General features: G+C 53.7%; 2 protein-coding genes across 13 annotated transcripts in view; both read right to left on the reverse strand.

Annotated features, from left to right (window-relative positions):
- The window catches only part of DEF8 (differentially expressed in FDCP 8 homolog), a 37,346-nt gene extending 20,085 nt beyond the window's left edge, over window positions 1-17,261 (reverse strand). For 6 of the 12 annotated variants that reach the window (XR_015716019.1, XR_015716016.1, XR_015716018.1 and 3 more), the window contains exons 1-11: window positions 15,458-15,883; window positions 12,840-12,957; window positions 12,450-12,547; window positions 10,773-10,922; window positions 9,764-9,905; window positions 8,369-8,533; window positions 7,513-7,640; window positions 7,221-7,334; window positions 5,848-5,928; window positions 5,038-5,178; window positions 4,806-4,915 (exon numbers count right to left, since the gene is read on the reverse strand). Coding sequence is in view for 5 of the 12 variants with exons in the window: in XM_087827110.1 (XP_087683236.1) it covers window positions 3,642-3,744; window positions 4,806-4,915; window positions 5,038-5,178; window positions 5,848-5,973; window positions 7,221-7,334; window positions 7,513-7,640; window positions 8,369-8,533; window positions 9,764-9,905; window positions 10,773-10,922; window positions 12,450-12,547; window positions 12,840-12,948 (1,386 nt within the window). In the remaining 7 variants the exon portion in view is untranslated. Of the gene's footprint in view, window positions 1-13; window positions 3,745-4,805; window positions 4,916-5,037; window positions 5,179-5,847; window positions 5,974-7,220; window positions 7,335-7,512; window positions 7,641-8,368; window positions 8,534-9,763; window positions 9,906-10,772; window positions 10,923-12,449; window positions 12,548-12,839; window positions 13,110-15,457; window positions 15,889-17,241 lie in introns of those variants that run through there. The other 6 variants (XM_087827107.1, XM_087827108.1, XM_087827109.1 and 3 more) reach the window with 5 other exon arrangements.
- A 7,251-nt stretch (window positions 17,262-24,512) lies between these two features.
- On the reverse strand, window positions 24,513-26,427 carry TUBB3 (tubulin beta 3 class III). The gene is made up of 2 exons (XM_087827212.1): window positions 26,337-26,427; window positions 24,513-25,603 (listed from the first exon to the last, which is right to left on the reverse strand). The coding sequence occupies exons 1-2, from the start codon at window positions 26,395-26,397 to the stop codon at window positions 24,528-24,530; spliced, it is 1,137 nt and encodes a 378-aa protein (XP_087683338.1). The 5' UTR covers window positions 26,398-26,427; the 3' UTR covers window positions 24,513-24,527.
- Between the last annotated feature and the right edge of the window lie 699 nt (window positions 26,428-27,126).

Here is a 27,126-nt window from a genome sequence, read left to right on the forward strand (position 1 = left end):
ACACACTGTAAAGTGTCTGTAATTAAAGCAGTTTAGTAGTCAAAACTGTAGAATGAATTAGAAAGTTCAGAAATAGATACAGGTAGGTTTTGTAAATAGTGCAGGACAACTTGTTAACCATTTGGGAAAAGATAAAGTTAGATTCATACCTCACAGCATAAATAAGAAAAAACAGATGAGGGATCTAAATGTAAAAATTGAAACCATACAGTACTACAAATACACATGGATGACTGCCTCTTTGACCTGGGTGTGGGGATTTTCTATTACTCAAAATCCAGATGAAATTTTTAAAAGATTAATCAATTTGGCCATACAAAAATGTAAACAAAATGAAACCTTTCTATGGGGGAATAAAGTGTCAAACAAGGTCAAGGGCCAACATATGTTGAAAGGACAAAGAAGCAGTGACAGCCCAGTAGCAATGAGCACACCCAATGACCACATCTTGTTTTCTAAACACCCTTCCCACCCTGGCTGGGTGGCTCAATTGGTTAGAGCACTGTCCCAATACACCAAGGTAGCGGGTTCAATCCCCAGTCAGAGCACATACAAGAATTAACCAATGATGCATAAGTAAGTGAACAACAAATTGATATTTCTCTCTCCCTCTCTTGAAAACCAATAAATTTTTTTTTAATCTCAGGCTTTAAAAAACACAAAAATAAGTAAATAAACACCATTTTCCACTAAAAGGTACTAGGGCTCCTTGGAGAAATGGTTGGTTTCAGGGCTGGAACTGGGAAAGGACAAGATAAGCCCAAGACATCTTGCTATGCTAGAAATGAGTCCCTAAAGAATGGCAGGAACAGGTGAAAGGACACAGGAGCAGATGGATTAAAGTCAGCACCTCCAGAAACAGGACATGCTGCTCTGAGGACACAGCATCACCTCCGGAGTTCCCACCAAAAGGGCAAAGCCCAAGTCCAATCAGAAAAACCCACATTGAAGGACATTCTTCAAAATAAGTAGCCTGTGCTTCTCTGAAATGTGGATGTTATGCATCCTAGATTTAAGGTTAAAGAGACATGTCAGCTACATAGCAAAATCAAATAAGGTTTGTTGTAGGTTTTCTGGTGGTGTATTAATGTTAACTTCCTGATGTCTTCTGATAATTGTACTAAAGCCGTGTAAGGTAATGTCTTTGGTTGGGAGGAATACACACAAGTACTGGGAGGCAAAGTGGTATCATCTCTGCAACTTACTGTCAAATGGTTCAGAGAAAGAATGGAGCAAACAGGGCAGGTGTTACCATTTGGGCATCCAGGAGACAGGTGCGTGGAAATGTTTTTGCAGCGTTTTTGTGAGTCTAAGTTTATCAAAATAAAAATGTTATAATTCTATTTCATAACCTGAAAGGGGGGGAAGATTGCATCCTCCCCCTAATATCCAAAGTAGAGTTTTAGTTATTTGTAGCTGAGGTGCAGTTCAAACCTTTAGGAATAGGGTTGTTGACGGCCTATCTAGATTGCAACTGGATATGGATGAGGCACAGTCACGGAGCAGATTCCTGAGGTTTTCTGGGTCATATCCCCTTTGAGGTCCTGGTCAAATCTGTAGATTATATCTCTGTAGAAAATGTACATATACAGAGGTTTGGATGTAATTTGCAGTGGGGATGTATGATTTTCTGCAGTCCAAGGGTGATGGGATTGGCCTTGGGTTCCAGTGAGGGCCTTCTAGTGGTCTAGCAAGATGTACAGGCACTGGACCTATGACTTTCTCATTGTTATGTTGGGTCAATGAGACAATCCTTTCACCATGAGGACTCTGAAAAATAAGACATAGCTTCTCTACTGAGCATTCTCTGCATGCCCAGCTCTGTGCTCAGTGCCTCGTAGAACCCAAATAGCCCATGAGATAGTCTGCGTTTGCATCTCATAGAATGGAGGCTGAAGGGAATCAGAGCACTTGGGCCTACACCTGACACCCACACCTGAGCTTCCCACCCATCAAGAATGCTTACTTCTGCCCAGCCAGTGTGGCTCAGCAGTTGAGGATCAACCCATGAACCAGGTGGTCATGGTTAGATTCCCAGTCAGGGCACATGCCTATTTGTGGGCTCGATTCCCAGTAGGGAGCATGCAGAAGGCAGCCAATCGACGATGCTCTCATCATTGGTGTTTCTGTCTTTCTCCTTCCCTCTCTGCAACCCTAGAGGAGGGGCAGGCTGAGGACCTGTTGTTGACCCCTCTCTGAAATTAATAACATTTTTTTAAATAAAAAAAATTTTAAAGTGTTTACTTCTCCCCAAACCAGATTAATTAGAACCAATTGGATGGGGCAGGTTGTGGGCTTTTCCTAGAGCCAGTAATTAGTTTGCCTGTCAACAAACCCTGCCTTGTCCCTGATTCACCACACACAGCAGAGTCTAGAGAACATAGATTTAATGAGACAGTAGCTGCAGCATCGTTCCAGCTGGGTGCCCCTTGCTGCTGCTCTGTGAGGTGCTGGCCGTGCAAACTGCTTCCTCAGTGGGTTCTTGTCATGGTGCTGTGGACTCAGAAAGACCACGCATGGTTCTGTATAGAGACTTTGTCATCCAGAAGGGATAGGTGGGGAAGAAGTGTTGGGGCAGGAGGTAATTAAGGGGGCTAAGAAAATAAAAAATAAAAGGACCCAGCTCTGTCCGGCAAATGCCAGCATGCTAACGTTTTCTCTGGACACACTGATTGTAACACATGAACTCAGGAATGGCTTATGTTTCCGTGACAGAAATCAGAGGCTGTGAGAAAGGTGCTGGTCTGAGGCACCTGCCCTTAAACACTCTGCAACCCTAGAGAAAGAGAGGCAGGCAGAGGGCTTACTGACCCCGCCTCAACAGTGTTTGCTTCTTGCTGTCACACTGAGGCAGGTCAGAGCAGACAGCAGAGGCCCACCTAGAGCCACCATGAGACCCTGTGACGCTGTCTTCAGCACCCCTCTCATCCGCCAGCAAGCTGAGCTGACCCTTCTGCTGGCTGTAGCCTCTCCTTTTGGGTTTCCTAAAGGTTATGGGGAACCAGTAGCTGTGTTCCCTGCCCACCACCCACCACCTGTACCTGACAGCCAATCACAGTCTAGGGCAGGAAAGACCACAGGCCTTCCCCTCAAAGGCAGGGTCTGATGCAGGAAGCATCCCTGCCAATGTTGAGGTCAGGTGCAGCTCCCCCAGTGAAGAGCTGTGGCTGGGGGGATGGGAGCCTCCAGGTAGATCACAAACCATCCACTACAGATAAATCTCAGGCCAAAGCTGGGTGTGTGCAGCAGGCATCCTCGGGTCTTGTCAGCCACTCCCCTGAAGCCCTCCAGGGTTTTCAGGGTAGCCAAGACCCAGCAGCCTTGGCCTCAAGGGTGTGGGGGGCTCTTCGCCATGGGGAAGACGAGAAGCCCTCCCTCACTCCCCTGCCCATGGAGCTGTGTAGTGGGGGGGGCAATTCTGGCCCTCGAAGCAGCACACCCAGGAAACAGCCAGGCTCCGCCCTGAGTCACAGCAAGCACCGGAGGCTCATGGTCCTTGCAGTGCTTACACCCTCTGGCCCAGCATGGGGAGAGGTTCAGGGGCTGCACCCTAGGGATCTCCAGAGCACAAGAAACACCTTGACTTTGGCATTGACTGGTAGGGTGGGCTCCAAGCAGGCCCGGGTGGGGTGCCCATGGCACTAGGCATCCACATCAGGGCCAGGCTCCTGGAAGAGCGACTGCTTCCTCAAGGTGAGCCGGGCACACTTGGGACATGTGGTGGAGTTGTCGTAGTAGCAGTCCCTAGGGATGGCGACAGGCAGGCAGGGTCAGACCCTGGGGGCAGGGCAGGGACTCTGCATATAAAATGCTAGCAGTGAGTCTTATCAAGCTTTCTAATTCAGGCCCCAATAGCCCCCTCTACAGTTGGGGAAACTGAGGCACAGTTTTTCCCAAAGGGCACAGCAGGGTCTGTACCCACATGTGCCTGCTGGGCCTGTGATTGGGCACCTATTGCCATCTGACAAGGACAGTTCTGCTCAGATCTCCTAGTGACTCGACCCTACCTGCCCCATCACCACTGTGCACTCTGCCCCCAGGGCACTGTGGAGGCACAGGGGCCCATGGGCTAAATTTCTGAAGGCACAGCAGTGTTTGACATCTGTCACACACCATGCAAACTGTTAACTCAAGGGAGTTCACAGCTTCAGCATTAGCCCTTTCTGTGACAGCAATCCCAGCTCTGCAAAGCTATGACATCAGCTGCTATGACCAACAGCAAGTAGCAGGCAACAACCAGTGTGAGCAGAAATGGGGTGAGGGACTGTCCCATCTGAGGCCACTGTGACAAGTTGTGCAGGGCCCAGCAGGGGGACATATATTATTAGTAATTGTGCTTATTAAACAAAATATTTTCTTCCAATTTATGTGTATTATTTTTCCAAACACTCAGTAAGTCTTTAGTTCATAAATGCTTAAGTTGTTTAACCTAAATACTTACTAACAAAATGTTAGGTATTTCTTTTAGCCTAGAAAAGTTTGAAAACAATCATTTGTACATTAGAAGTGCCAGGAACTAGAAGGTTTAGGAACCTCTGGCCTACGCTAACCCTGAGAGGCCAACCTCAGTCCTGGGGATAAGGGAAGCAGGTCAGATGTGGGGCTCACACCTAGGGCCCTCTGCAGCCCCACAGGTGCTTGTCCCAGTGGAACTTGCAATTTAGTCACACACATAAGAGCCTAACTCTCTATCTCAGGATCAAGGCAAAGGGCTTTGAAAATCAGGCAGCAAAGACCAAGCCCCAAACATCTTCCTCCCCATCCCTCTCCCTGTGGCCTGAGGGTGGGATCGGGGCCACACCAACCTGTGGAAGACGGCGGAGCAGTCACTGCACACGGATGTGTGGCTGTCGAAGGGGAAGAGCACGTCACCCTCTCTGCAGAGCTCACATACGAAACCCTTGGCCTGGCACCGCTAGAGGGTGGGGGTGGGGGCAAGTCAGTGCTGCTCCAGAGAGAGCTGCTGCTGGGACACATCACCCTCCCCACCCTGGGGTTGGGTGAGGAGAGATGCCTGGTCCACAGTGGAGCACCCACCTCACAATCCAGCTTGATGTGCTTGGCAAAGAGTGTGTGGGTCTCGGTGAGCGAGCAGCCCAGGCGGCCCGTGTGTGCATCCAACAGGTCCTGGACTGAGTACATCTCATCGTTCTCCACAAAATGCTGCCGGTCTTGGAGCTATGAGTCCAGCAGCCGTGACTCCCAGCCCAGGGAGGGGGCCCTCCCCCCGCCCAATCCCTGGGTGCTCATGGAAGAAACAGGCTTTAGCCCCTCTAGCCACAATGGCCACCTTGCTACTGCCGACGCACCAGGTATGCCCCACCTCTGCCAGGCACATGGCACTTCTCCCAGTCTTGACCCCAACATTTCCACCCCCTTCTCTGCCTCATCCTGTCCACAGACCTCACCAACCCCGTGTCTTCCACCTAAAGGGCACCCTCTGAGATGAGGGCAAGGATCTTGTTTCATTCACTGCTCCCCAGGACTACAACAGTGTATGCCTACAGCAGGCACTCAGTGAATGTTGACCGAATACACAGGTAAGCCTTGAAAAGTGTGCTTTGTGGTCGACCCTGCCTGGGCAGGCCTGCACCTGGTCTACACTAGGGAGATTCACGTAGAGGCTGCAGGGACGATGCCTGCTTCTCTCAGTGTCCCCCACACTGATGTAATCAGAGCACACTTTTTGGGTAGAATGCCTGTTTGCTTATGACAGTGTGGAAGACCCTCTGCTAAAGGCACAACAAACACAAACTATGCAACCTTCTGAAGAAGACCTGAGCATGACATGTCCTCATCTGTCTGTTCCTCACCTGCCCTCCCCCCTCTGCGGGTGGGTAATCTGACCTGCAGGAGCAGACGCGCTTCCATGGCCTCCTTACAAGTGATGAAGTATGGCTTCATGAGCAGGATGTCCTGGCGCAGCTTCTGTAGACAAGAGAGGCAGGTGGGCTTCCTAGGCGAGGACAGGGGCTGCCCCGTGGCACTTTTGTGTGGCCGTGGGGGCTGGCCCTGTAGGGAGTCATCTCATCTTACACTGGGTCAGAACCCCCAGGAAGGGCCCAGATCTGAGTGCTCCAGGCAAGCTCAAGTTCAAAGCACAGCTTCCAGGCCAGGCAGGACCCCGAGGCTCAGTCACCCTGCCACTCTGCCCCCACATCTGAGAGGATGCAGAGCCTTCCGCAGCCTGAGTGGCCTTGGCAACTAAACAGGTTCTGCCTCAGTCACCTGCCCTTTAAATGGAATCCAGTTCCTTCTGACCACCTCATGGGAGACACTCTCACAGCTGTCCCACCAGGCATGTATAGCTCCTGAGCACTGGAACTGGCTGGGCTGATAGATTGCCACAGAATTAAAAGACAGTACGGAAAAGAAAAACAGCCCAGCTGGGTGCGGCTCAGCAGTTGAGCGTCAGCCTAGGATCCAGGAGATCAAGGTTCAGTTCCTGGTCAGGGCACATGCCCAAGTTGCGGGCCGATCCCCAGTCAGGGGCGTGCAGGAGGCAGCGGATCAATGACTCTCTCATCATTGATGTTTCTCTCTCTCTCTCTCCCTCTCCCTTCCTCTCTCAGAAATAAATAAAGATATATTTAGAAAGAGAGAAAGAAAGAGAGAGAGAGAGAGAGAGAGAGAGAGAGAGAGAGAGAGAGAGAGAGAGAAAGAGAGAGAGAGAAAGAAAGAAAGGAAGGAAGGAAGGAAGGAAGGAAGGAAGGAAGGAAGGAAGGAAGGAAGGAAGGAAGGAAGGAAGGAAGGAAGGAAGGAAGGAAGGAAGGAGAAAGAGGGAGAGAGAGAGAGAGAGAGAGAGAGAGAGAGAGAGAGAGAGAGAAAGAAAGAAAGAAAGAAAGAAAGAAAGAAAGAAAGAAAGAAAGAAAGAAAGAAAGAAAGAAAGAAAGAAAGAAAGGAAGAAAGAAAGAAAGAAAGAAAGAAGAAAGAAAATGTAATGTCTCAATAAGGTATATTGATTATATTGAAACTATCTCTTTTGGGTATATTGGGTTAAATAAGATGTATTATTCAAAATAACTTTACCTGCTGCTTCTTACTTTTTAATGTGGTTATTAGAAATTTTCAAATTTCCTCTGGGCCCAGCATCATATTGAGACTGGACATTGCTCTAGAGCCTTTAATCCAGAGGACAGCTGACGCGCCAGTAACCTAAGCGGTGGGTCTCTCTGCTCCCACAACGCAGGGTGGGCCCGCCCCGCCCCGCCCCGCCTCACCCGGATCTCCACCAGTTCCTCCACATAGTTGAAGAGCAGAGGGTTGATCTCCCGGAGCCTGAGCACTGGCCGCGACACCATCAGCGCCAGGTAGCGCATGCTGCAGCGGGACACCTGCGAGCCGTGGGAGGGAGCAGCCCCTTCAGTGCTTCGCCACTGCGCCCAGCCAGGCCCCGCCGTCCGTCCACAGCCCGGCCACGCCCCCAGACAGGCCCAAGCTCGGCCATGCCTCCTGGACCATGCCCCCTCACCACCCCAGTGCCCCCAGGGCGGTGCCCCCCCCCGCCCTCACCTTGCGCGGCTCGAAGTCCCAGTTGTGCACCACGCGGGCCGGGATGACCGCCAGGTCGTTCCAGTGGCAGTGGCTGCAGTAGTACTGGCCGGTGTAGTCGCACTGCCGGGCCTCGCTAGGCACACCCCCTGGGGAGGGCGGGCTGTTACAAAGCGGGCCGCCTTGGGGGTCCCAGCCACACAGGCACCCGCGGCTCCGGCTCCAGCGGCGCTAGTCCGGGCCCAGCTGCGCCTGCAGCACGCGGGGGAGGAGCCAGCGGGGGGCTCGGCCCTGCAGCGCCGCCTCGGCCTCGCCGCCCAGGAGACCCGGGCAGGTCAGGGCGCCTCGCTGCCCTCAGCTTTCTCACCAGTAAAATGCGGCAAGAGGACTGCCCACCAGGACTGCTGAGGGCACCCCGTGAATTAACATCACGAAATCTCTAAGGCCTGGCACGCAGCGCGCGACTACTGTGGGGTTTTCCTGTCCCCATCTAGGTGACAACAGGGCCGCACATAGGAGGCCGAGTGCAGGCCCCCAGCCCGGAGGCACTCCTGGGGGCCCGGCGGGAGCCCCGGCCGGCCTGTGCGGGGCGAAACAGTGCCCGAGCAGCCCCTCGCCTCCCCCGGAGAGACGCTGTCTGCGGGCGCCGCGCCGCCCGACGGGCTGTTCCCCGCGGCTGCCGCCGTCACCCCGCGCCGCCCGACGGGCTGTTCCCCGCGGCTGCCGCCGTCACCCCGCCCAGAGCCGCCGCCCGACGGGCTGTTCCCCGCGGCTGCCGCCGTCACCCCGCCCAGAGCCCCGCCCGACGGGCTGTTCCCACGCGGCTGCCGCCGTCACCCCGCCCAGAGCCCCGCCCGCGGCCTGCCCCCGCACTCACGCAGGGAGATGGGGGCCCGGCACTCGGCGCACCGGTAGTCCTGGCTGTCCAGCCCAGCCTCGGGGCAGATGCTGAGCTCGTACTCGGCCTGGTGGCTGACTTTGGAGCGCACGCAGGGCTTGGAGACGAGGTTCAGGCACTTGCTGTGGCAGCGGTAATAACACCCTGGGGGCGCAACAACGGGCCTGTCAGGGGCGGGCGTGGCCCAGGCGCCCGCAGTGGCCAGGTCCCCCGGGGCTCCTCCGGTTTCCAGGCCAATCCAAGAACTCACTGCCGGTCCCTTGGCCCCACCAGAGCCCGCCCCGAGGCACGTGCAGACGCCCCAACCCCAGGCTCAAACCCGCCATTCCGCCTAGCCGCCTGCAGGGCTCAAACCCACTCTGTCCCACCAAACCAACCCCAGCAGCAGTCCCGGCTCAGACCTTAGAAACCTGTCACTCCACCTGCTGAGACTGAAAATTGTGAAGTGACCCAACTCCTCTCTCCTGCACCCATTTCCAGGCCTTCAGCTAGTTCTTTGGCTAGTGGCCACTTCTCACCCCTAACCGCCCCACCCTGGTCGGAGTGCCATCCCCCTTCCCCTCCACCTGTGCATCTCTCCTTTAGGCCATGCTCAGCTCAGCAGCCAGATGACCCTGTTACAACCTAAGTATGTGCAGCACCTGTTGGAGGCCACCGGCTCACTCACAAAAAGGCCCCAGCAACCTGAGCCCACATCAACCACACCTCCTCTCAGACACAATGCTCCAGCCACGTTGCTCTCTGCTACTCATTGAAAACGCCGCACACACTGACCACAGGGCCTTTGTACAGACACCCCTTGGAAGGAAGATTGTTCCCCAGATATATACCTGGCTTGCTCTCTGACCTCGAAGTTTCTGCTTAAATGTATGTGATGCCTTTTCATTCCACTCTAAAGTCACACTCACCCCACTCCCTGACACATGCTTTTTCCCTTCTCTGTTTTTCTTCGCTGTGCTATGTCATCTAACACGTTGTGACCTTTACATATTATTTCTCACCCAATGGAGTTTTCTGCAACGATGGAAGCGTTCTGTCTGCACTGCCCTCCTGTGGCTACTGAGCCCTTGTAATGTGGATAGTACACCTGAGAAACTAAATATTTATTTTAATCCATTTAAATTTAAGTTTGAATAGCCATGTGTGGCTAGTGGCCACCATACTGAAAACGCAAATGTGGATGTGAGCCTGGTGAAGGTGGAGGCTGGGCCTTTCATCCCTTATGCATGTCAAGGGTTTGGTGAACATCAAGTACACGGTCGATAATTAATTCACCTGAATACAACCCAGACACAGCAGCAAACCTGCGTGGTCTCTGCGCCCCCTGGGGACCTGACTGCCCACCCAGAGAAGTCTGTCTGGGTCTCTGCCCACCTGTACAGGTGTACCAGGTCTGAATGAGCCCCCAGATGATGGTGTTACACTTGTCGCAAGTCTGCTTGACACTCTTGCTCTTCTCCTTGTAGAAACGATGCTCCAGGAGGACTCGAATGTTGGGCTCATCTTCATTGGGGTCCTGGAGAGAGGCCCAGGGAGGGGTCACAGGTGAGCCAGGCTTGCAACTCCTTTCCCTGCACACCAGCCCCTTAACTTACTTCTAGACACCATTTGTAACAGATTTTCTCCCAATGTCACCCCCTTTTCTTTTTAGAAACAGAACACCACAGTGATCAGTCAGACCTGGACCACCTTCCCATCACCCCCTGCATGCTGGTGCTATACCTAGGGCCAAGGGCGTGTGAGCAGGAGTGACATGATCTTCTGCTGGCTCAGTGCAGCCTCAGATGGGGAGTGGGACCACCTTGGATTCCCCCCAGGGACTGTCAGAGTAACAGAAAAGGAGGGCCTGGGGTCCCCATTACCATTAGCTGCCATATGGGCCCCGGACCACCTATGGCATTTCTATGAGTAAAATGACACATCTAATTTCTTTAAGCCCCTGTATTTTGGAGTCCTACATCCTAATGAATACTCCACTTTCTAAATTCCCAGGAACTCATAGGCCAGTGCAGGAACACGGTGCAGCCAAGCCAGATGCACAGGCTCCAGAACTACATTATGGACATGTGGCTTTTGGCTGCCAGGACCCATTATCCCTACAGTGTCACCTTCAGGAAGCCTCACCTCCCAATCTGAGTCATGTGGTTCAAAGCGTGACTTACCTTACCCATTTGCTACAATGGGTGGGCACATCACCCAGGACTGGACAATTAAGATCAGACTGATAGAGAAGTAGTCTGCATGTGGAGTGAGAGCCCATCTCTCTACGGCCTTTCTGGGTAGTGTCTGCCTCAGCCCCTGGGAGGGAGCCAGAGGCTACCCCAGGACTCCAGGTTCCCACTCAGTTCCAGCTGCCTCTATTGTGGGCTGGGCCAGCCCCTACCTTTAGCTCCTGGAGCTTCAGCCGGAGGTGGATGAGCCTCACAACAGCATCCTTCTGCCTCTCTGAGTGCTCAGGTAGCTCCAGAATCACCTGCTTGCACTCCTCGATGGCCTGCCGCAGCTGCTGGATGTCAGAGGCCAAGAACAGACCCTGGGGTGGGGTGGGGGGAGTGTACACACAAGTCAGATGCCTGCCTTACAGATCTCCTGTCTAGGCCAGGTCCATCCTCATGGACAGTTAGGTCCAGAGCAGACCTCCCCCACCCTCTGCTTGCGTAGAAGGGGTCAAGAACTTGTTCAAGGCCAGAGAAGTTAGCAACCCAGGTAGGAATGACCCCACACCACCTGACCCCCAGTTGGACCTATCTACCCTGGGGCCTCTGAAGACCTAATTCAGGATGTTTTTCAAAACACTACTTCCTTCTTTTAGAAATCCAGTCACTTTTCTGGCCCTGCTATTTCAATAAAGCTGGGGAAATGACACTCGCCCTGTCATCAAGGAGAGGAAGTGGCCTCCAGCTTAATTGCCAGGCCCCCAGAGACAGCGCAGGCAGCCACTCACCCTCAGCCTCAGCACCTCACAGTGACACAGCAAAGCCCCTGGACTCAGGACAGCGCTGCCACTGGGGAAGCAAGGGAGCTGGGGGTCTGAGAGCTGGGAGCTGGGGCTTTTGCTGCCCTCAGAGCCATCCCCCTGCAGTGTGCTGGCTCCAGAAGGCCAGCCAGGGAGGAGGCAAGACCCCTCCTCTAGTGTATGTCTCAGAGGAGGGCCTGGAAAATGTTACCGTAAGGATACAAAACACATAAATGAAATACGTATCTGTATTGGCAAAGCTTAAAGCCACATACCAAATGAAAAGTTAACTAGAACTTGGGGCTTTGAGATGAATCTTTTTTTATTGAAGTTACATTTGAATGTTATTATAATGCTTCTCTCAAGTAAAAATTGGAGTTTGCATAAGACTAAACAATTTTCAAGCTTTTTGTTTAAAAATCATTAGAGCCATTTTATTTTTTATTATAAACAAGGTTTTGTGGTTTTTAAAAAGATTTTTCTATTGATTTTTAGAGAGGAAAGGAGAGGGGGAGAGAGAGAAACATTGATGTGAGAGCGGAACATAGATTGGCTGCCTCCTGCACATCTCCTAACGGAGATCGAGCCCGCAACCAGGGCATGTGGCTGACTAGGAATCAAACCAGAAACCTTTTGGTGATGTAGACGACACCTAACCAACTGAGCCACACTGGCCAGGGCTTAAATAAGGTTTTCATGCAACAAAATATAGAACAGACAAGAGTGGCCATGCAGAGCTTAATGGGCGGTGGGGTGGTGGGTAGGGGGTTTCTCTCTCTCCCTCCCTCTCACCCTGCAACATATCTACAGGACCCCAGATGAAGTCAGTCCTCACATTTGCTTCACAAGAACCTGGAGTGTAGAGAGAGGAACAGCCCTACATGAGAATAGCAGCCCCCAGCTCCCAAACCCCAGGTCCAACCCATTTCTACCAGCCCTCAAATTGGTTTTGGCAGAAGGTGTCACGTGGGCCTCAGATCTGAAGAACCCTGGCTGAGATGGCCCCTCTGCCTGAGGGTTGAGTGACAAGGAAATGTCTGGCTCCTCACGCCTTGGGAGCTCACCAGTGCCCCCCCACACCCTCCTGCAGACCCTGACCCTTACCACAGGGCGGGAGAAGTGGTCCTCAGACAGACCGAGATCCATCACACGCTCGGCACAGTGGAACTCCGGCTCCCCGGGGGACCGCTCAGGCAGGGTCTCTGGAGCGAGCGGTGTGCAGGTGTGACGGCAAGAGAGAAAAGTCAGCCTGCCTCTTCCCCAGGGGGAGGCTGGGTGGCTAGGGGTCGGAAGGAGTCCTGGGGTTCAGGGAGCCCACAGGAGGGGCCAAGGGGAGCCTGGCCCTGCCCTGTTTGCACAGGAACAAGTGAAGAGAAGAGGCCAGCATGGTGCCCAGCTATGGGGGAAGCCAGCACCCTCCATTGCAGAAACCAGGGAGGGTGGGTGCTGGTGTGAGTGGTCGCATTGCCCACACAGACCTCCCCCCGCACCCACCTTCAGAAGCGATGTCTGGGGCCTCCTCGCCAGCCCTCTGTCCAAGCTGCTTGTTGAAGGGGTTGAGGTGGGCCTGCCGGAACCGGGCCAGCTTCTCGCCGTATTCCATAGCACCCACCTGTGGGGCAGGACAAGGCAGGGGCAGAGGTGAGCGGCCAACTCCCAGCTCACCGTGTCCTGCCCCTTCTCTGCGTTCTGGAGGTTTTAGAGGGAACGCCTGGCCTCTTTCACTCCTCAGGGGGTCTGGGTGGAGGTCCCCACACCATGGCCTCACACCATGGCCTCTAGCCTCAGCCAGTCTCCAAACAGCTCAGCCCCTCACCCAGGCCCTCCTGCTGGTGTCCCCTCAGTAAGAGCAATGATGTCCAACCCATTCCCATCTCTTATGCGGATGGGACAGGAAGGGATAGGAGGAGGACTTGACCTATCTGAGGGTGCCCTGCCAGTCTCCCAGCACAGGATCCTTTGGCCCCAGATGCCTCATTTAGTTCTAGTCCATCCCCCCCCTCGCCGTCCGTGGAGAAGGCTCAGCTGCTCCCCTGACACACAACTACCAGGACTCAGTTTCTCACTCATGGCCCACAAACCGTCAGAGCACCTCAAAACCACAGCCCCTGAGCATACTTAAGTGATGACTGCCAAAGAGTGCAGGCTGGACACTCTGGAGCCAATGCCAGGACCCAGGCCCTCTCTACCACGTTGGGCAAGGCCCTTTTCAGTGCCCCATGGACTCCACATCCCTGCCAGCAGCTCACTGGCCTGGGTTCCCACTGACGCTCCACGTGGCCTGAGTCAGTATGTGGCCTCACACCTTGGGGTCCCAGGAAATAAGCAGAAAGTGCCCACTTCAGTGCCTGGCACTGCTTCCCCTCCTGAGAGCCAGCAAACTGGAACACACAGGGCTGGATGATGGCTCCCGAGAGAGAAAGGGGCTTTGGTTGGGGACAGTTTACATCCCAGGTTCCCACACTTAACTAGGTGGGCCACATTCCTTAGCCTCCAGGATGAAATGAGTCTGTAGGCAGCAGGAGAGGGTTATTTTGTTTATTTTTAAAGATTTGTAGTAAGTGCCTGGACGTGGGCTATGCTTTCTCTACACTGTTTATAGTCTTAAATATTTCATAATTACAAAAGACAATCCCATGATTCTTATCTGTCCTCCCCCACCACCCCTCGCCAAGAAAGAGAACGGAGTGCAGAGGGGACAGCTCCACGCAGGGTCACCCCGCCCCTGCCCACTGCCAGCTGTCCTGGCCTGTCAGGAACTCCCACACCACCTATGGGAACTGTTCTCTGTTGGACCTCTGTGGCAGATACGTGGGCTGGGAGTTCCAGTCTGGCAGAACCTAGCACCCACTGACTGGCTTCCCCCAGGTCAAGAGAGGGGAGGGCACAGGTGCCATGGGCTCCAGCCCCCTCTCTTTCACTACCTGACAGCTTTGGGTAGCTCACACAGGGTGTTGGGCCTGATGCCCAGTGACCCCCCCCCCCCCCCCGATGGCAGGTGCCACAGTGTCCTAGGAGGCATCCAGAGTGCAGGAGAGACCCAGCTGTCCTGGAACTCACTAGCCCTTCTTCCTGTGTGTTGACAGATTATTTGCTTCACCAGACTCTATTCAGACTCCTGAACCTTCTCCTAGGCCCATCTGTGCCCTTCCCTGTAAAATCCAGTTTTAGCAAATATCCTGCCAAGTCATTTTGACAAGAGTCTCCCAGCCTGATACCTGGTCGCCCGCATATCTGATCGGGTTCCTCAGTTCTCCCCCAGATGTCTGATGATCTCTCAAAGACTCGTTAGGTCAGTTTAGCCAGAATCCCCTGTACCCTTGATGTTACCTCTTAGCAACTTTTCATCCACTGACCCATCCTGCCCCTTGGCTATAAACCAAGTTGGCCCATGCAGTATTTGGAGTTCAGTTCCACACAGGTTTCTTTCCCCTATTGCAGTATTCCTGAATAAAATCTGTTTTTACTGTTTTAGCAACTGTCCAGGTCCAGTTTTATTTTGAGAGTGGGGAACCCTAGTTTTCAGCTTATCACATGATTTCCCAGCAGCTAGATGTGGTCATGTGACTGGATTCTGACGAACAGCATGTAAACAGAGAGCTCTCCTGAGACTTCTGGGAATTGTTCTTAAAAGGAAGGACGTCCCTCTTCATCCCTTCGAGCCTCTTGCTGTCTGAGATGCAGATGTAATGAGTGGAGCTGGAGCAGCCACCTTGGGTTATGACATAGAAACCCTGTGTTGCTCACCCCTGGTCTTCACTCAAATGAGAAATAAACTTCTGTTTAAACCAACTACTATTGGGTGGGGGACTTCTGTCTTTTGCAGCCAAAACAGATCCTAACTGATCACCCCAGCATCCTTATGGTAACAACACAATTGGCCCTATTCAAATCCCAGCTCTGCAAGCACCTCGCTGTGTGACTTTGGGCAAATGCTTAAACCTTTCTTTGCTTTTAACTTCTCATGTTTTAAATGGGGATAATAGTAGTACCCATTGAATAGTGTTATCGTTGAGATTAAATTAGTCAGCCCTGACCGGTTGTCTCAGCGGTTAGAGAGTCGGCCCTTGGACTAAAGGGTCCTGGGTTCTATTCCAGTCAAGGGCACATACCTCGGTTGCAGGCTCGATCCCTGGCCCCAGTCGGGGTGCATGCAGGAGACAACTAGTTGATGTGTCTCTCTCACATCAATGTTTCTCTCTCTCTTTCTCTCTCTCTTCCACTCTGTCTGAAAAGGCAATGGAAAAAATATCCTCGGGTGAGAATTAAAAAAAAAAAAAGATTAAATTAGTTAATACAAAGTTCTGAGCACCCTGGTCAGCACATAGTAAGCATCCAATAAATACTGAGTAAAAGGTATTATTATCATTGTTACTATTAAGAATCAGACAGACCTGATTTAAACTCTGTCTCCCCCAATGGTGAGCCATGTGACTCCACTTTCTTGTCCATAAGTAGGGAAAATGACTATGTCCCTGGGTGGGTGAAAGGACTAAATACTTGCATATGGCAGTGAAGCCCATACCCCAGACTTGGTGCTGAGCAAACTGACACCACCACCATGTGAGGACCAGCCCACCCCCAGGGATCTCTCCCTGGAAACCTCACAGCATTTTAAATTAAGGCCAGAGGATCTCAAAGGCAGGAACTTCAGCTGTTCCCAAAGCTCTCATCCAGCTTCAAGCTCCCCTGGAAAGAGACTCTTTCATTCACCTCCTCATGGGCAGTGCCAGTCCCAGGCCTGGCACAGGGGCCCTGGATAAATAAATGAGTGAGGTTACTTGACCTCTCTCAGCCTCAGTTTCTCTCCTGCGCACTTGGAGAATCATATTTCCCTCCAGGGGCCCAGGGGATGCCAGCTACCCCCACCACTCCACCAAGTGCACCCCACAGAGAGCTCAGCACTCAGAATTCAGGCTTGGCCTCACACAGGAACAGTCAGGATGGCAGAGACTGGGAAGAGTAAAGAAAACTGGCTGTCCCACCCTCTGCCCTCCTCCAGAGACTGCCCCTCCGGTGGGAGGAGAGGGCTCCTTGACTAGCAATTAAAAGAAACCCAGAGAAATAAAACCCAGAGCTCCCGGGGGGCTGAGGGACTGCACACTGAAGCTCAGATGCCCTCCCCACAACCAAACATGTCCTGTCCGCGGCTCAGACCTGTTATCACCCCAGCTCCCACCGGAGGTTCCTAGAATTCTTCCTGGAGAGGGAAGGGGAGACCATACATCCTATCTGCTCATACCCTGAAGGAGGCATGCCAGGATCCTGCAGGGAGCAGGAGCAGGGTTACAGTCCCTTTAAGGATTGTTTGTCACTAAATCCTGGCAGGGTGGCCACAACTTGCCTCAGGGAACCCAGCCACCCCCAAACGGTACCTCTTCCACCTTCACCCAAAACAACAACAGGCATACACTTTGGGGACCCTCACTAACCAGCTCACGTAGGGGCAGGTCTGTTTCATTCCACCACCCCACCCATTTCTTAGGTGAGAAACTGAGGCTTAGAGCAGCCCAGCATCCGCAGAGGATGGCACAACCATGCAGGTCCCCAAGGGCCTCACGAATCCCACAGACAGCGAGTGTTGACAGGCGGAAGCGGTGACAATGTCACTTAGGGGGGACAGTCCCCGCCTGGAATGCTAAACCCTGCCCTAGAGGGGTAAGGGACACCTGAGGCCACCAACGCCCCCTGAACCCTCCTGGGCGCCGGTGGGGGCCTTGGGCAGATCCCTCACCCCCTGCGTCCTCGGTGACCACGTCGGGAAAAGGGGCTGTCCGAGCTCCGGGGCGCGGCAGGCCGAGCGTGCACCCGAGGGCCCGGCGCTCCAGTTCCCTCCACCCTCGGCACCCCACCCCCGCCCTCACCGACCCGCCAGGGCTCCCCCTCCGCCGCTCACCTGACTGCCGCCGTCCTCGCTACATTGTATCCCGCCCACAGCTGTCCTCGCTACATTGTGTCCGGCCGGCCGCCCGCTGCTGCCGCCTGCGGCCCGGAGGCTCATGGCATGCGGAGCCCCGAGTCGGCGCGCGGTCCTCTCCACGTCCCCCTCCGCGAAATGGGTGACACTTTATCTCACGTGTTCAAGATGGTATGGACAGGCCCGGGGCGGGCTGCATTTCCTGGACATTCCCTAATCACAAAAGTCCTGGTTTAAATCCAGTCCAGCCCGGCCGGGCGTGGCTCATGATCTTTATTGATTTCAGAGAGAGGAAGGGAGAGGGAGAGAGAGATGGAAACATCAATGATGAGTCATTGATCGGCTGCCTCCTGCACGCCTCTGACTGGGGACCGAGCCCACAGCCCGGGCATGCGCCCTGACCTGGAATCGAACCCCGGTCGCCTGGATCCTAGGTCGACGCTCAACCGCTGAGCCACGCCCAGCCGGGCCACAACACTTTTTTAAAAAAATTGGTGGTATTTATTTTTCTTAAACCCCAGTGGTTGAGCAGAAGAAAAAAGGAAGAGGGAATCACCGGCAAGCAGCCCCTACACTCGCATGTCCAGCTGCCGCCCCAGGGCGGTATTCACAGCTGTCAATCTACCCCTTTTACAAAGGAGGAAACTGAGACTCAGGGAGGTTGGGGGCGGCTCAATGGAGGATGGGGGCGGAGAGGGGGTGTTGCAGAAGCCGTTGCTTGCAGGCGTGTTCCACTCGCTACTGTCCCTGCTGTGTTTCTCTCTGTAACCCTCATCACTGTCACATTTTTACTCTATTTGTCTGTCTGCACCCTCTCAGCCCAGCACCACCACCAGCAGAAGCTAAGGGCTGCTTGCTTTCTTCACTGCATCTGGGCCTGGAAGAGTGAGCCCAGTGAGCGCTTAGTTCCATGGACTGAGGAAGGAAAGGGTTCCCAACCTGGCTGATGGCCCCCTGCACCAAGGTATGTTAGCGCCAGTTGTTGAGCTGACCCAGGCCTTGGCCGAGGCACCTTGATGCAGTACTGAGGAGACAGACAAGTCCCAGCACTCTGAGCAGAGGTGCAAAGTGATGAGACATGAAGAGCAGAAAATAAACAGGGTGGCAAGGTATTGAACAAGGTCAGAGAGGAGGACACTATGCTCCAGCCAAGACCCACAGGTAAGAAAGAAAGAACCACAGAGGAGCTGGGAGAAAAGGGTCCAGAAGGGGAATCGCAAGTGCAAAGGCCCCGAGGAACCAAAAGAGCCCACTGTGCCTGTGAAACAGAAAGCGGGTCAGTGTGCCGGAGTTCAGTGGAAGGGGAAGTGAGAAGACTGGAGGTGGGCGAGGGGGGAGCCATCTGTGAACACATGGCTTTGATTTGTGGTGAAATAGGAGCCACTGAAAGTTTTATTTTTCTTAGCAGCTTTATTGAAGTATTGTGTACATACATTAAGCTGCACATGTACAAGTGTACAATCTGAAAGCCTTGATGTGCATACACCTGAGAAACTAGGACCATAATTAGGATAGTAAAGCTGTCCTGGCCGGTGCTCAGTTGGTTGGCGCATCCTCCTGTGCACCAAAACGTGGTGGGTTCGATTCCCAGTCAGGGCACTACCTAGGTTTCAGGTTTGACCCCTCGTCGTGGAGTGTATGAGAGGCAACCGATCAATGTTTCTCTCTCTAATAAAAAATAATAATAATTTTAAAAAGATAGTAACACTACCCATCATCCTCAAATGTTTCCTCATGACCTTCTGAAGTCCCCTCTCCCCATCCCCACCTCTATCCCCAGGCAACCACAGACCTGCTTTCTGTCACTATGTTGCATTTTCTAGAATTTTATAGCTGTGGGTGTCCCCTTATTTCGTATGCCCTGTTATGGTGACTGGTTGGTTTCTCTAAGCATAATTTTTTTATACTCATCCATGTTGTAGCAGGTGTCAATAGTGTTAATATAAGAAATATTTAAACCTGCGAAGAATTTTTGTGAGTTTACTTGAGCCAAACTCTCGACAATTGCTGGGAAGGAGAATCTCAACAGATTGAGATAATGCTCCAGAGAATGATAGTTTTGTACCTTGTTTTATGCATTACAATCAAAAGAGGAGACCTAAGCGGGTGACGGGGTAGATGGTGATCCGTGAGGGAGGTGGGAGACCTCGGGGAGTGGGTGAGACGATGGACACGCTTCTTTTACTTAGGTGGGTGCCGGGTGGTTAACAGGCAACAATTAACATGATAACACTGACGGTGAAGGGCTTGTGGTGCCTGTGCTTTGAGGGGTGGGCGGAGGAAAATGACTTTGTTTTTGCAAAGACATGTTATTGTAGATGCAAAAAGACAAATGGACAGGCTCAGTTAAGGTGAAGATTAACCTTTGTCAGGGAAAAATACTGCCTTAGGACATGACTACCCACCATAAACTGCTTTTATTAAACAGTTTTAATTTCAGACCATCCTTGTGGTTACTTTAGGTCTCTGGGTTTGCAAGGCTGCCACTCAGGCCTCCCCTGAGCTAGTCAGGTGAGCACCTTGCCCCTTTGGGTGCACAGTTAGTTGTATATTCCTTGGTGTGGAGGGGCCACAGTTGGTTTATCCATTCAGCCACTGATGAAGCCTGGGCTGTTTTCAGTGTCTGCTTCAGTTTGCTGGGATAGAGAGTGAGCTCGAATCATGATGCTTCTAACTGCTCTGGGGCAGTGACTGGCATCCTCTCAGCTAAGCGCTTATCACTGGCCCTGTGTGGCGAGCCTGGCGAGCAGCTCTTGTAGATCAGCACAAAGGGGCCCTCTTAGTCCACTCTGGCTGCTATAACTAAGTGCACAGACTGGGTGAATTATAAACAACAGAAATGTATTTCTTACAGTTTGGAGGCTGAAAATACAAAATCAGAGTACCAATGTGGTCAAGGACTGGTGAGGGCCCGCTTTTGGGTTACAGACAGCAGTCTTCTTCCTGTGTCCCCACATGGGGGAAGGGCGGGGGCTCTTTGGGGGCTCTTTTATGAGGCCTTAACTCCATTCTAGTCGCCTCCCACAGGCTCCACCTAGTACCATCGCAGCAGGGGTTAGGATTTCAACTTGTGAATGGGGGGTGTGGTGGTGGCACATTCAGTCCACAGCACATACAATGCTGAGAAACTGTTTTTGGAACTGACAGACTGTGAGGTACGTTGTTTGCAGCCACACTCAAAGGTCAAGGTCGGTGGTGTGGGCACCTAAACAGCCATCTCAGACGGGTGAAGAAGAAAAATCAGAATGTATTAAATGGGGATGGGATACTCAAAGGGAAGGCTACACAGCACTGAGCCAAAGGGTATTGGGTCCATGACGGCAGCAAAACAGACGCGGGACAGTGAGGCAAGGACCCCTCCTTGCGCAGACGAGGCAGCAGGAGAGCCGGGCTGGGCTGCTCTGGCCACTGAGAGGTCAGGGGGGGGGCCTTCGGGGGGTAAACCCAGAAGGAGCTGGGTCTGCCCATTGCTCCCCTGGTTGCACGTCTCCTGGGGTTCCCTCGGAGGGATGGCGATGGTGTTGGCGTGCTCCTCCACTGGGGAGCCTGCACTGGGTCCTTTGTCCTGCGCCGTATTTATCTCTTTTTTGCAGGTGGAAATTTTAGGGGAGGGTCTCAATAGAATATTTATCAGCTTTCCAGGTGAACTCTTATGGGGGTCGCGGTCTCCACTGATTGGTCGGCACCAGGGCAGAGGGTCATTAGTCAATGTAGCTGGTCCTGAGGCAGCCAGGGTGCCCCTTGTCTGGTTTTGCTGCTTTCCTGGGCCTGGAGCTGAAATACAACTGAGGCCTAGATGTTATCTAGGGAGGAAGGCTCAGGGGTCTAAACCGCATGACCAGCGGGATGCTGGGGGAGGACAGGTTACCCTGGGCACAAGGTTCTTGTTTTCCCAGTTTCTCCCCTTGCTAGGCATCTGGAGCTTCCTGCCCTGGTGAGTCTCTGTACCCGGGTTTCTGTACCTGGCCCATCTAACTCATACTAGTGGCAATGAGTGTCTGACTCCTGCCTAGAGTATGAGTCATGTGTTCACTTGACCCAGAGAAGGTGTGAGCTCTTGGTGGGGGGTTTCCACACCAACCCCCACATCTACTTTAACTCTGTAGGTGCCCAGGAAATGGGATTCTGGGCAGCTTCAAAGTCCAGGCCTAAGGTGGACATCTTTGCACCCAGCCCATGGTGACACTGCTTCATTTCAATTTTGGCTTACTCTGGCATTCCCTGATTCCCACATAACTTTGTCTCGTTCTCAGTTTGGGAGGGCCCCATCCCACCCCACCCCATCCCACTCCTCACTCTGTTCAGTGACAGTGTGTCTGGTGGTCTCGAGTGGCTGAGCTTTATCAGCACTGGACACCTGTGTGCTCTCCTGTGTTATTCTCTAAGTTTTCAAAGAACTATAAGAACAAAAGCCTTTTCCTTCAAATGAATCTATATGGAACCCCAACTCCTAAAATACAAGCAGGGATTTGTTCTTTGCAGCTGGGAAAGCTCCCTAGAAAGGGGAAGTGACCTGGCCACAAACTGTGGCCCTGCTGCTTGCAGCAGGGCATTCTTGGGTTGTTTCGCCTGTCTGCATGCCTCAGTTTCTTTATCTGTAAGCATCTGCCCGTCAGGGTTGTGATGGAGTGAGAGTTCATCACCGCCTGGTCCACAGGATAGGTCCAGATGTGGTGCCCCAGTGTAGGATTATTGGAATTAGTAACTCAGAAACAATTGCATAGTATTAACATGCCCCCAAGTGGAGCACTGTTAATTGTTCATCTGAAATCCCAGTTTCACTGAGCATCCTGTATTTGCTCTGGCAGCCCTACCCCTGGGTGTGAGGTCATCTTTTAGCCCCCGAGCACTCCCCTGTACTTGGCCAGGCAGAGGGCACAGGGATGGTTGAGGCTGGAGTATGCCCAAGTATGGACACCCAGGCCCTTCACCCAGACTGAAAGGGACAGGTAGACCTGGGCAAAAAAGCCAATGAGTTGGCTGGCCCAAAACACGTGCAATAGGGTCATGCATACTGAATAGGGTCAGGCCTTCTAGGAAGTTCCGCGAGACCAAGCAGCCACTGAGCTGGCTCCTCCTGCCCCACCTGTTCATGTGTCCCAGCAAACAAACTCTCCTTACTAATAATAACAGATACATAGGAGCTGACACTTACAACCCTTATTATGGGCTACATGCTGCTCTAGCCACTTTCCATGTGTGCTCCTGTTTCTTGTTTCCTGTGAACCACTTGGAAACTCAGGGGCGTAAAGCAGCAGAATGCTCTGGGCAGCCATGGGTCAGGATTCATGTCCAGCGCAAGGCTGGCTTGTCTCTGCTCCATGTCTGTGATGTGGGGCGAGGGTGAGAGCTAAATTACTCCTCTTAAGAAAGAGGAATTGGAGACTCTCCCACTGGAGAGGACTCTGGGCAGCAGCAGAGATGTCCTGGGGCTGGAAGTGCCAGATTCCCGCCCTGCCTCCCACAGCCCCGGCAGCAGCCTGCCCTGCACCTTCCTGCCGGAGTTGGGCAGTGGGCCTGGGGGTGAAGGAATGGAGGGATTGGCCTCAAACCAGCTTCTCAAAGGCAGGGTAGCAGAAGGCGGCCAGACTGGTCTGAGATGAGAGCAAAGATGAAGTGTAATTTGGGTCCATTTAAAGCAAAATGGGAGGAGGGGTACACGGCCCTGGGCCAAACACCTGGCTCTGCCACCTGTCAGCTGGCAAATGCCCTCACGTCTCTGAGCCTCCATTTCTTTGCTGTGAAATGTGATAATAATGGGAAGGTTACATGAGAAGAGGGCCCAGGAAAACAGGGGACCTGGGCCCAGCGTGAGCACCGTGGGTGTTAGGAGTGGGAGCACCTTTATCAGCACTGAAGTGTCTCAACTCTTTTTAGGTCACAGAACTCTTAGAGAATCTGCGCTGTGGACACCCCAACTTTGTGGAGGCCAGCAGCCCCTTGAAGCCCCCTGGATGTGGCGGAGGAGCCCTTCTGCTGTCCAGCCTCCTTCGCAACATGGTGGTGAGAACCCAGCAGAGGACGCAAATCCTTACTCTCGTGTGGCCTGTCACACACGTCGTAACTCAGCTGCCTGTGTGTGAGGTGCTAAGCACATGTAAAATGCTCAGAGCCGCCTGGCACAGAGCAGGGGTCCAGAAGCATCAGCTCCTAGAATGCACTTCTCTGTGGCTCAGGGCCACGGCCGGAGACTTGGCCTTTTCTGAGCTTCAGTTTCCTGGTCTATATCAGGGCCCTCGGTCCCCTTGGCATCCCTTCTTCCATAGATACCCACATAGAAAAGCCTCTCTTCTGTCAAGGAGGCTGGGTTTGATGACACCCCCTGGCTGAGTAAAGAGGGATCTGGGCCCGGTCCAGCTCTGTGCACACTCACCGAGGGCCCTGGGCACTCAGCATGTTGCTGGGCTTGCATTTCTCTCCCTGTAGAAGGAAGTGGGCAACCAAGTTAGCACCTGAAATGTGCTCATGCAGGGGACACCAGGCACCCTGCAGCTACAGGAAATGACCACCAGGAGGCGGAGCCAACGTCACTCTCTGGCAGCCCCTTCCCAGGGCCAAGCCCCAACCCTTCAACACACATTTTCCCAGGGAGTGTTCAAGGTCCTCCCTTCCTACCTCTCATTTGGATCTTGGGCTCCTGCCTCCAACATACAGCACACAGGTAAACCAGAAAAAAGTTCTGGAATGTGAGTTGCCCTGTAGGACTAGGGAATGTTCCCAAGTCACAGGAAAGCCTGACTTGGGTTCTGAGATGATGCTTCATCCTCAAGAGGCCCATTTTCCCCCCACCACCATTCCTAGGAGTCCTTTGGGGGCTGTGCCTTGAGACACCTGCAGGCTCCAAGCACAGACCTGTCTCAGCCACCAGCCTGGGAGACAGTGGCCTCTTGCCCTGCCCCCACCTGGGCCCATCTGCCCCTCATCAGCCCTCTGGGCCCAACTTTCCAGAATAAAAGGAAATCTCCAGCACCAGGAAAGAGTATCTGACAGCAATAAATTTATTAAGTATCCCCCCAAATATGAACACAAACCAGTTAAAAAAAACAAAAACATAAAACTTCAGGCCCAGAGCTGACAAAGCAGAGACAAATGAGTGACACAAAAATGGAAAGGACCTATGGTGGGAACACAGAGCTGAGTGCTGTAAACACTGAAGGAGAGACACTAGGGAGCCCTAGGGTGATGTGACAGTGGGGTGAGGCTGGGCGGCAACAGGGGCTGCATGGCTCTGGGGACAGACCTCTTGCCCTGGCCCCCCAGCAGCTTCACTTGGGGCCCTGAGCCTCAGACTCCTCTTCATCGTCTTCATACATCTCACCCTCCTCCTCGGCCGTGGCGTCCTGGTACTGCTGGTACTCGGACACCAGGTCGTTCATGTTGCTCTCGGCCTCGGTGAACTCCATCTCGTCCATGCCCTCGCCCGTGTACCAGTGCAGGAAGGCCTTGCGCCGGAACATGGCGGTGAACTGCTCCGAGATGCGCTTGAACAGCTCCTGGATGGCCGTGCTGTTGCCGATGAAGGTGGAAGACATCTTGAGCCCGCGCGGCGGGATGTCGCACACGGCCACCTTCACGTTGTTGGGGATCCACTCCACGAAGTAGCTGCTGTTCTTGCTCTGAATGGCCAGCATCTGCTCGTCCACCTCCTTCATGGACATGCGGCCGCGGAAGACAGTGGCCACGGTCAGGTAGCGGCCGTGGCGCGGGTCGCACGCGGCCATCATGTTCTTGGCGTCGAACATCTGCTGGGTGAGCTCGGGCACGGTGAGGGCGCGGTACTGCTGGCTGCCCCGGGCGGTGAGCGGCGCGAAGCCGGGCATGAAGAAGTGTAGGCGCGGGAAGGGCACCATGTTCACCGCCAGCTTGCGCAGGTCGGCGTTCAGCTGGCCGGGAAATCGGAGGGAGGTGGTGACACCGCTCATGGTGGCCGAGACCAGGTGGTTGAGGTCCCCGTAGGTGGGGGTGGCCAGCTTGAGGGTGCGGAAGCAGATGTCGTAGAGCGCCTCGTTGTCGATGCAGTAGGTCTCGTCCGTGTTCTCCACCAGCTGGTGGATGGACAGCGTGGCGTTGTAGGGCTCCACCACCGTGTCGGACACCTTGGGCGAGGGCACCACGCTGAAGGTGTTCATGATGCGGTCGGGGTACTCCTCACGCACCTTGCTGATGAGCAGCGTGCCCATGCCCGAGCCGGTGCCGCCGCCCAGCGAGTGGGTCAGCTGGAAGCCCTGCAGGCAGTCGCAATTCTCACACTCCTTGCGCACCACGTCCAGGACCGAGTCTACTAGTTCAGCACCCTCCGTGTAGTGGCCCTTGGCCCAGTTGTTGCCGGCCCCGCTCTGGCCTGTGTAGGGGTCAGGAGGTGGTACAGACAGGGTCAGACCTTTAGCACTGGAGCATCCCAAACCAAAGGGCAACTGTGGAAACCCTGTGCCTGCCACCCCTCTAGAAAGTGGGGGGCCCACACCTCCCCTCCCCATGGTTCTCCATACCAGCCATGCTGTGTATTGGGGCCCCTGCTGCCCAGCACCATGTGAAGGGCTCTGGTCAGAAATTGAGGACCTGGAGTTGCAGTCCCTGCTCTGTCTTGCTTGGGGGTCCTGGGTGAGTTGATCAGCCCTCCCCTCCAGCCCACCCGTCCTCAGCTGGCAGTGCTGGAAGCACTACAACCCCAGAGTCCCTTGGAGCTTGGGGTCTGGATATGGACTGGTGCCCATCCGTTGGGGTGCTGAGCTCTGGAAGGCAGAAGTGGAAGGAGGCCCTGCCACCAGTCATGGGCACAAGTACCACCTGACCTCTGGAACAGTGACAGTGCTCGTGAACTCCAGCCTCTGGAGGCCCACCAGCTTTTCAACGATCCTGCAAGCTAAATTCTGTTTTACAGGTAGCTCTGCTCAAAATACAGTGGTTTCTGTTCCCTGCACAGAACCCTTTGTCTGCGTCTCCACTGGGGATCAGAATGGGGATCAGCTCTGCGCTGCAAGGTCATGGAGAGGGATGGCTGTGCCCTTTTGTTCCTGTTGATCTGAGTTTGCCTGTAATGGGTCTGCCATTGGTGTGGGGCAGGGGAAACTTACCAAAGATGAAGTTGTCAGGCCTGAAGAGGTGCCCAAAGGCCCCAGACCGGACGCTATCCATGGTTCCGGGCTCCAGGTCCACCAGGATAGCCCGAGGCACATATTTGTGAGCTGAGGGGAGGAGGGGTGGATCATGTATATTACAGAGGCTCGAGGGCTCTTCTTGCCCTCTAAATCCTGCCCCAGGTTTCAAGCCTTGTGCTCTGACCCTGAAAGCTTAGACTTTGGGTCAGAGAGACTGGAATCAAGTGTGATATGGGGACTGACACCCTGGAGAGCCCTCACCAAATGTCTCCAATTCAACACGGACATCATTCTACACCAGATGCTAAATATCCCCTGCCTGAGCGCTCCATGTGACCCTTGCTCTGGACCCCCAGAAAGACTGAGGGGACCCTCAGGACCCTGCCCAGCACCGTCTGTTCCTCTGGACTGTGCACATGTCTTGTGGCCAAGACCATGTTTGAATCACACTGTGGTGAGAGTCTCAGGTTACACCTGCCAGCCCAGCAATGGGAGGGCAGATCCAGGGAGACCAGCACAGGTGTCCTCTCATCCCCCAGGGAAGGGTAGGGGTGCTCACAGGAGGCCTCGTTGTAGTAGACACTGATGCGCTCCAGCTGTAGGTCGGAGTCCCCCACATAGTTGCCACTGGGGTCTATACCGTGCTCATCGCTGATGACCTCCCAGAACTGCAGGGGAAACAGAGGGGTCAGCAGGTGGCAGTGATGGGGCTTGGACCCAAAGCCTGCACTAGGCCCTTGGGGAGACTTTGGAAAGAGTCCCAAGC

Source organism: Miniopterus natalensis, chromosome 18, assembly GCF_054644295.1.
Source record: "Miniopterus natalensis isolate mMinNat1 chromosome 18, mMinNat1.hap1, whole genome shotgun sequence".
Taxonomy (NCBI): Eukaryota; Metazoa; Chordata; class Mammalia; order Chiroptera; family Miniopteridae; genus Miniopterus; species Miniopterus natalensis.

Excerpts from the sequence above, each read along its gene's own strand:
- TUBB3 (XM_087827212.1), bottom strand. The coding sequence starts at position 26,397 with ATGGATAGCGTCCGGTCTGGGGCCTTTGGGCACCTCTTCAGGCCTGAC. Across the intron at positions 25,604-26,336 it reads GCCTGACAACTTCATCTTTG|GCCAGAGCGGGGCCGGCAAC; the intron begins GTAAGTTTCCCC and ends ACCCCTACACAG.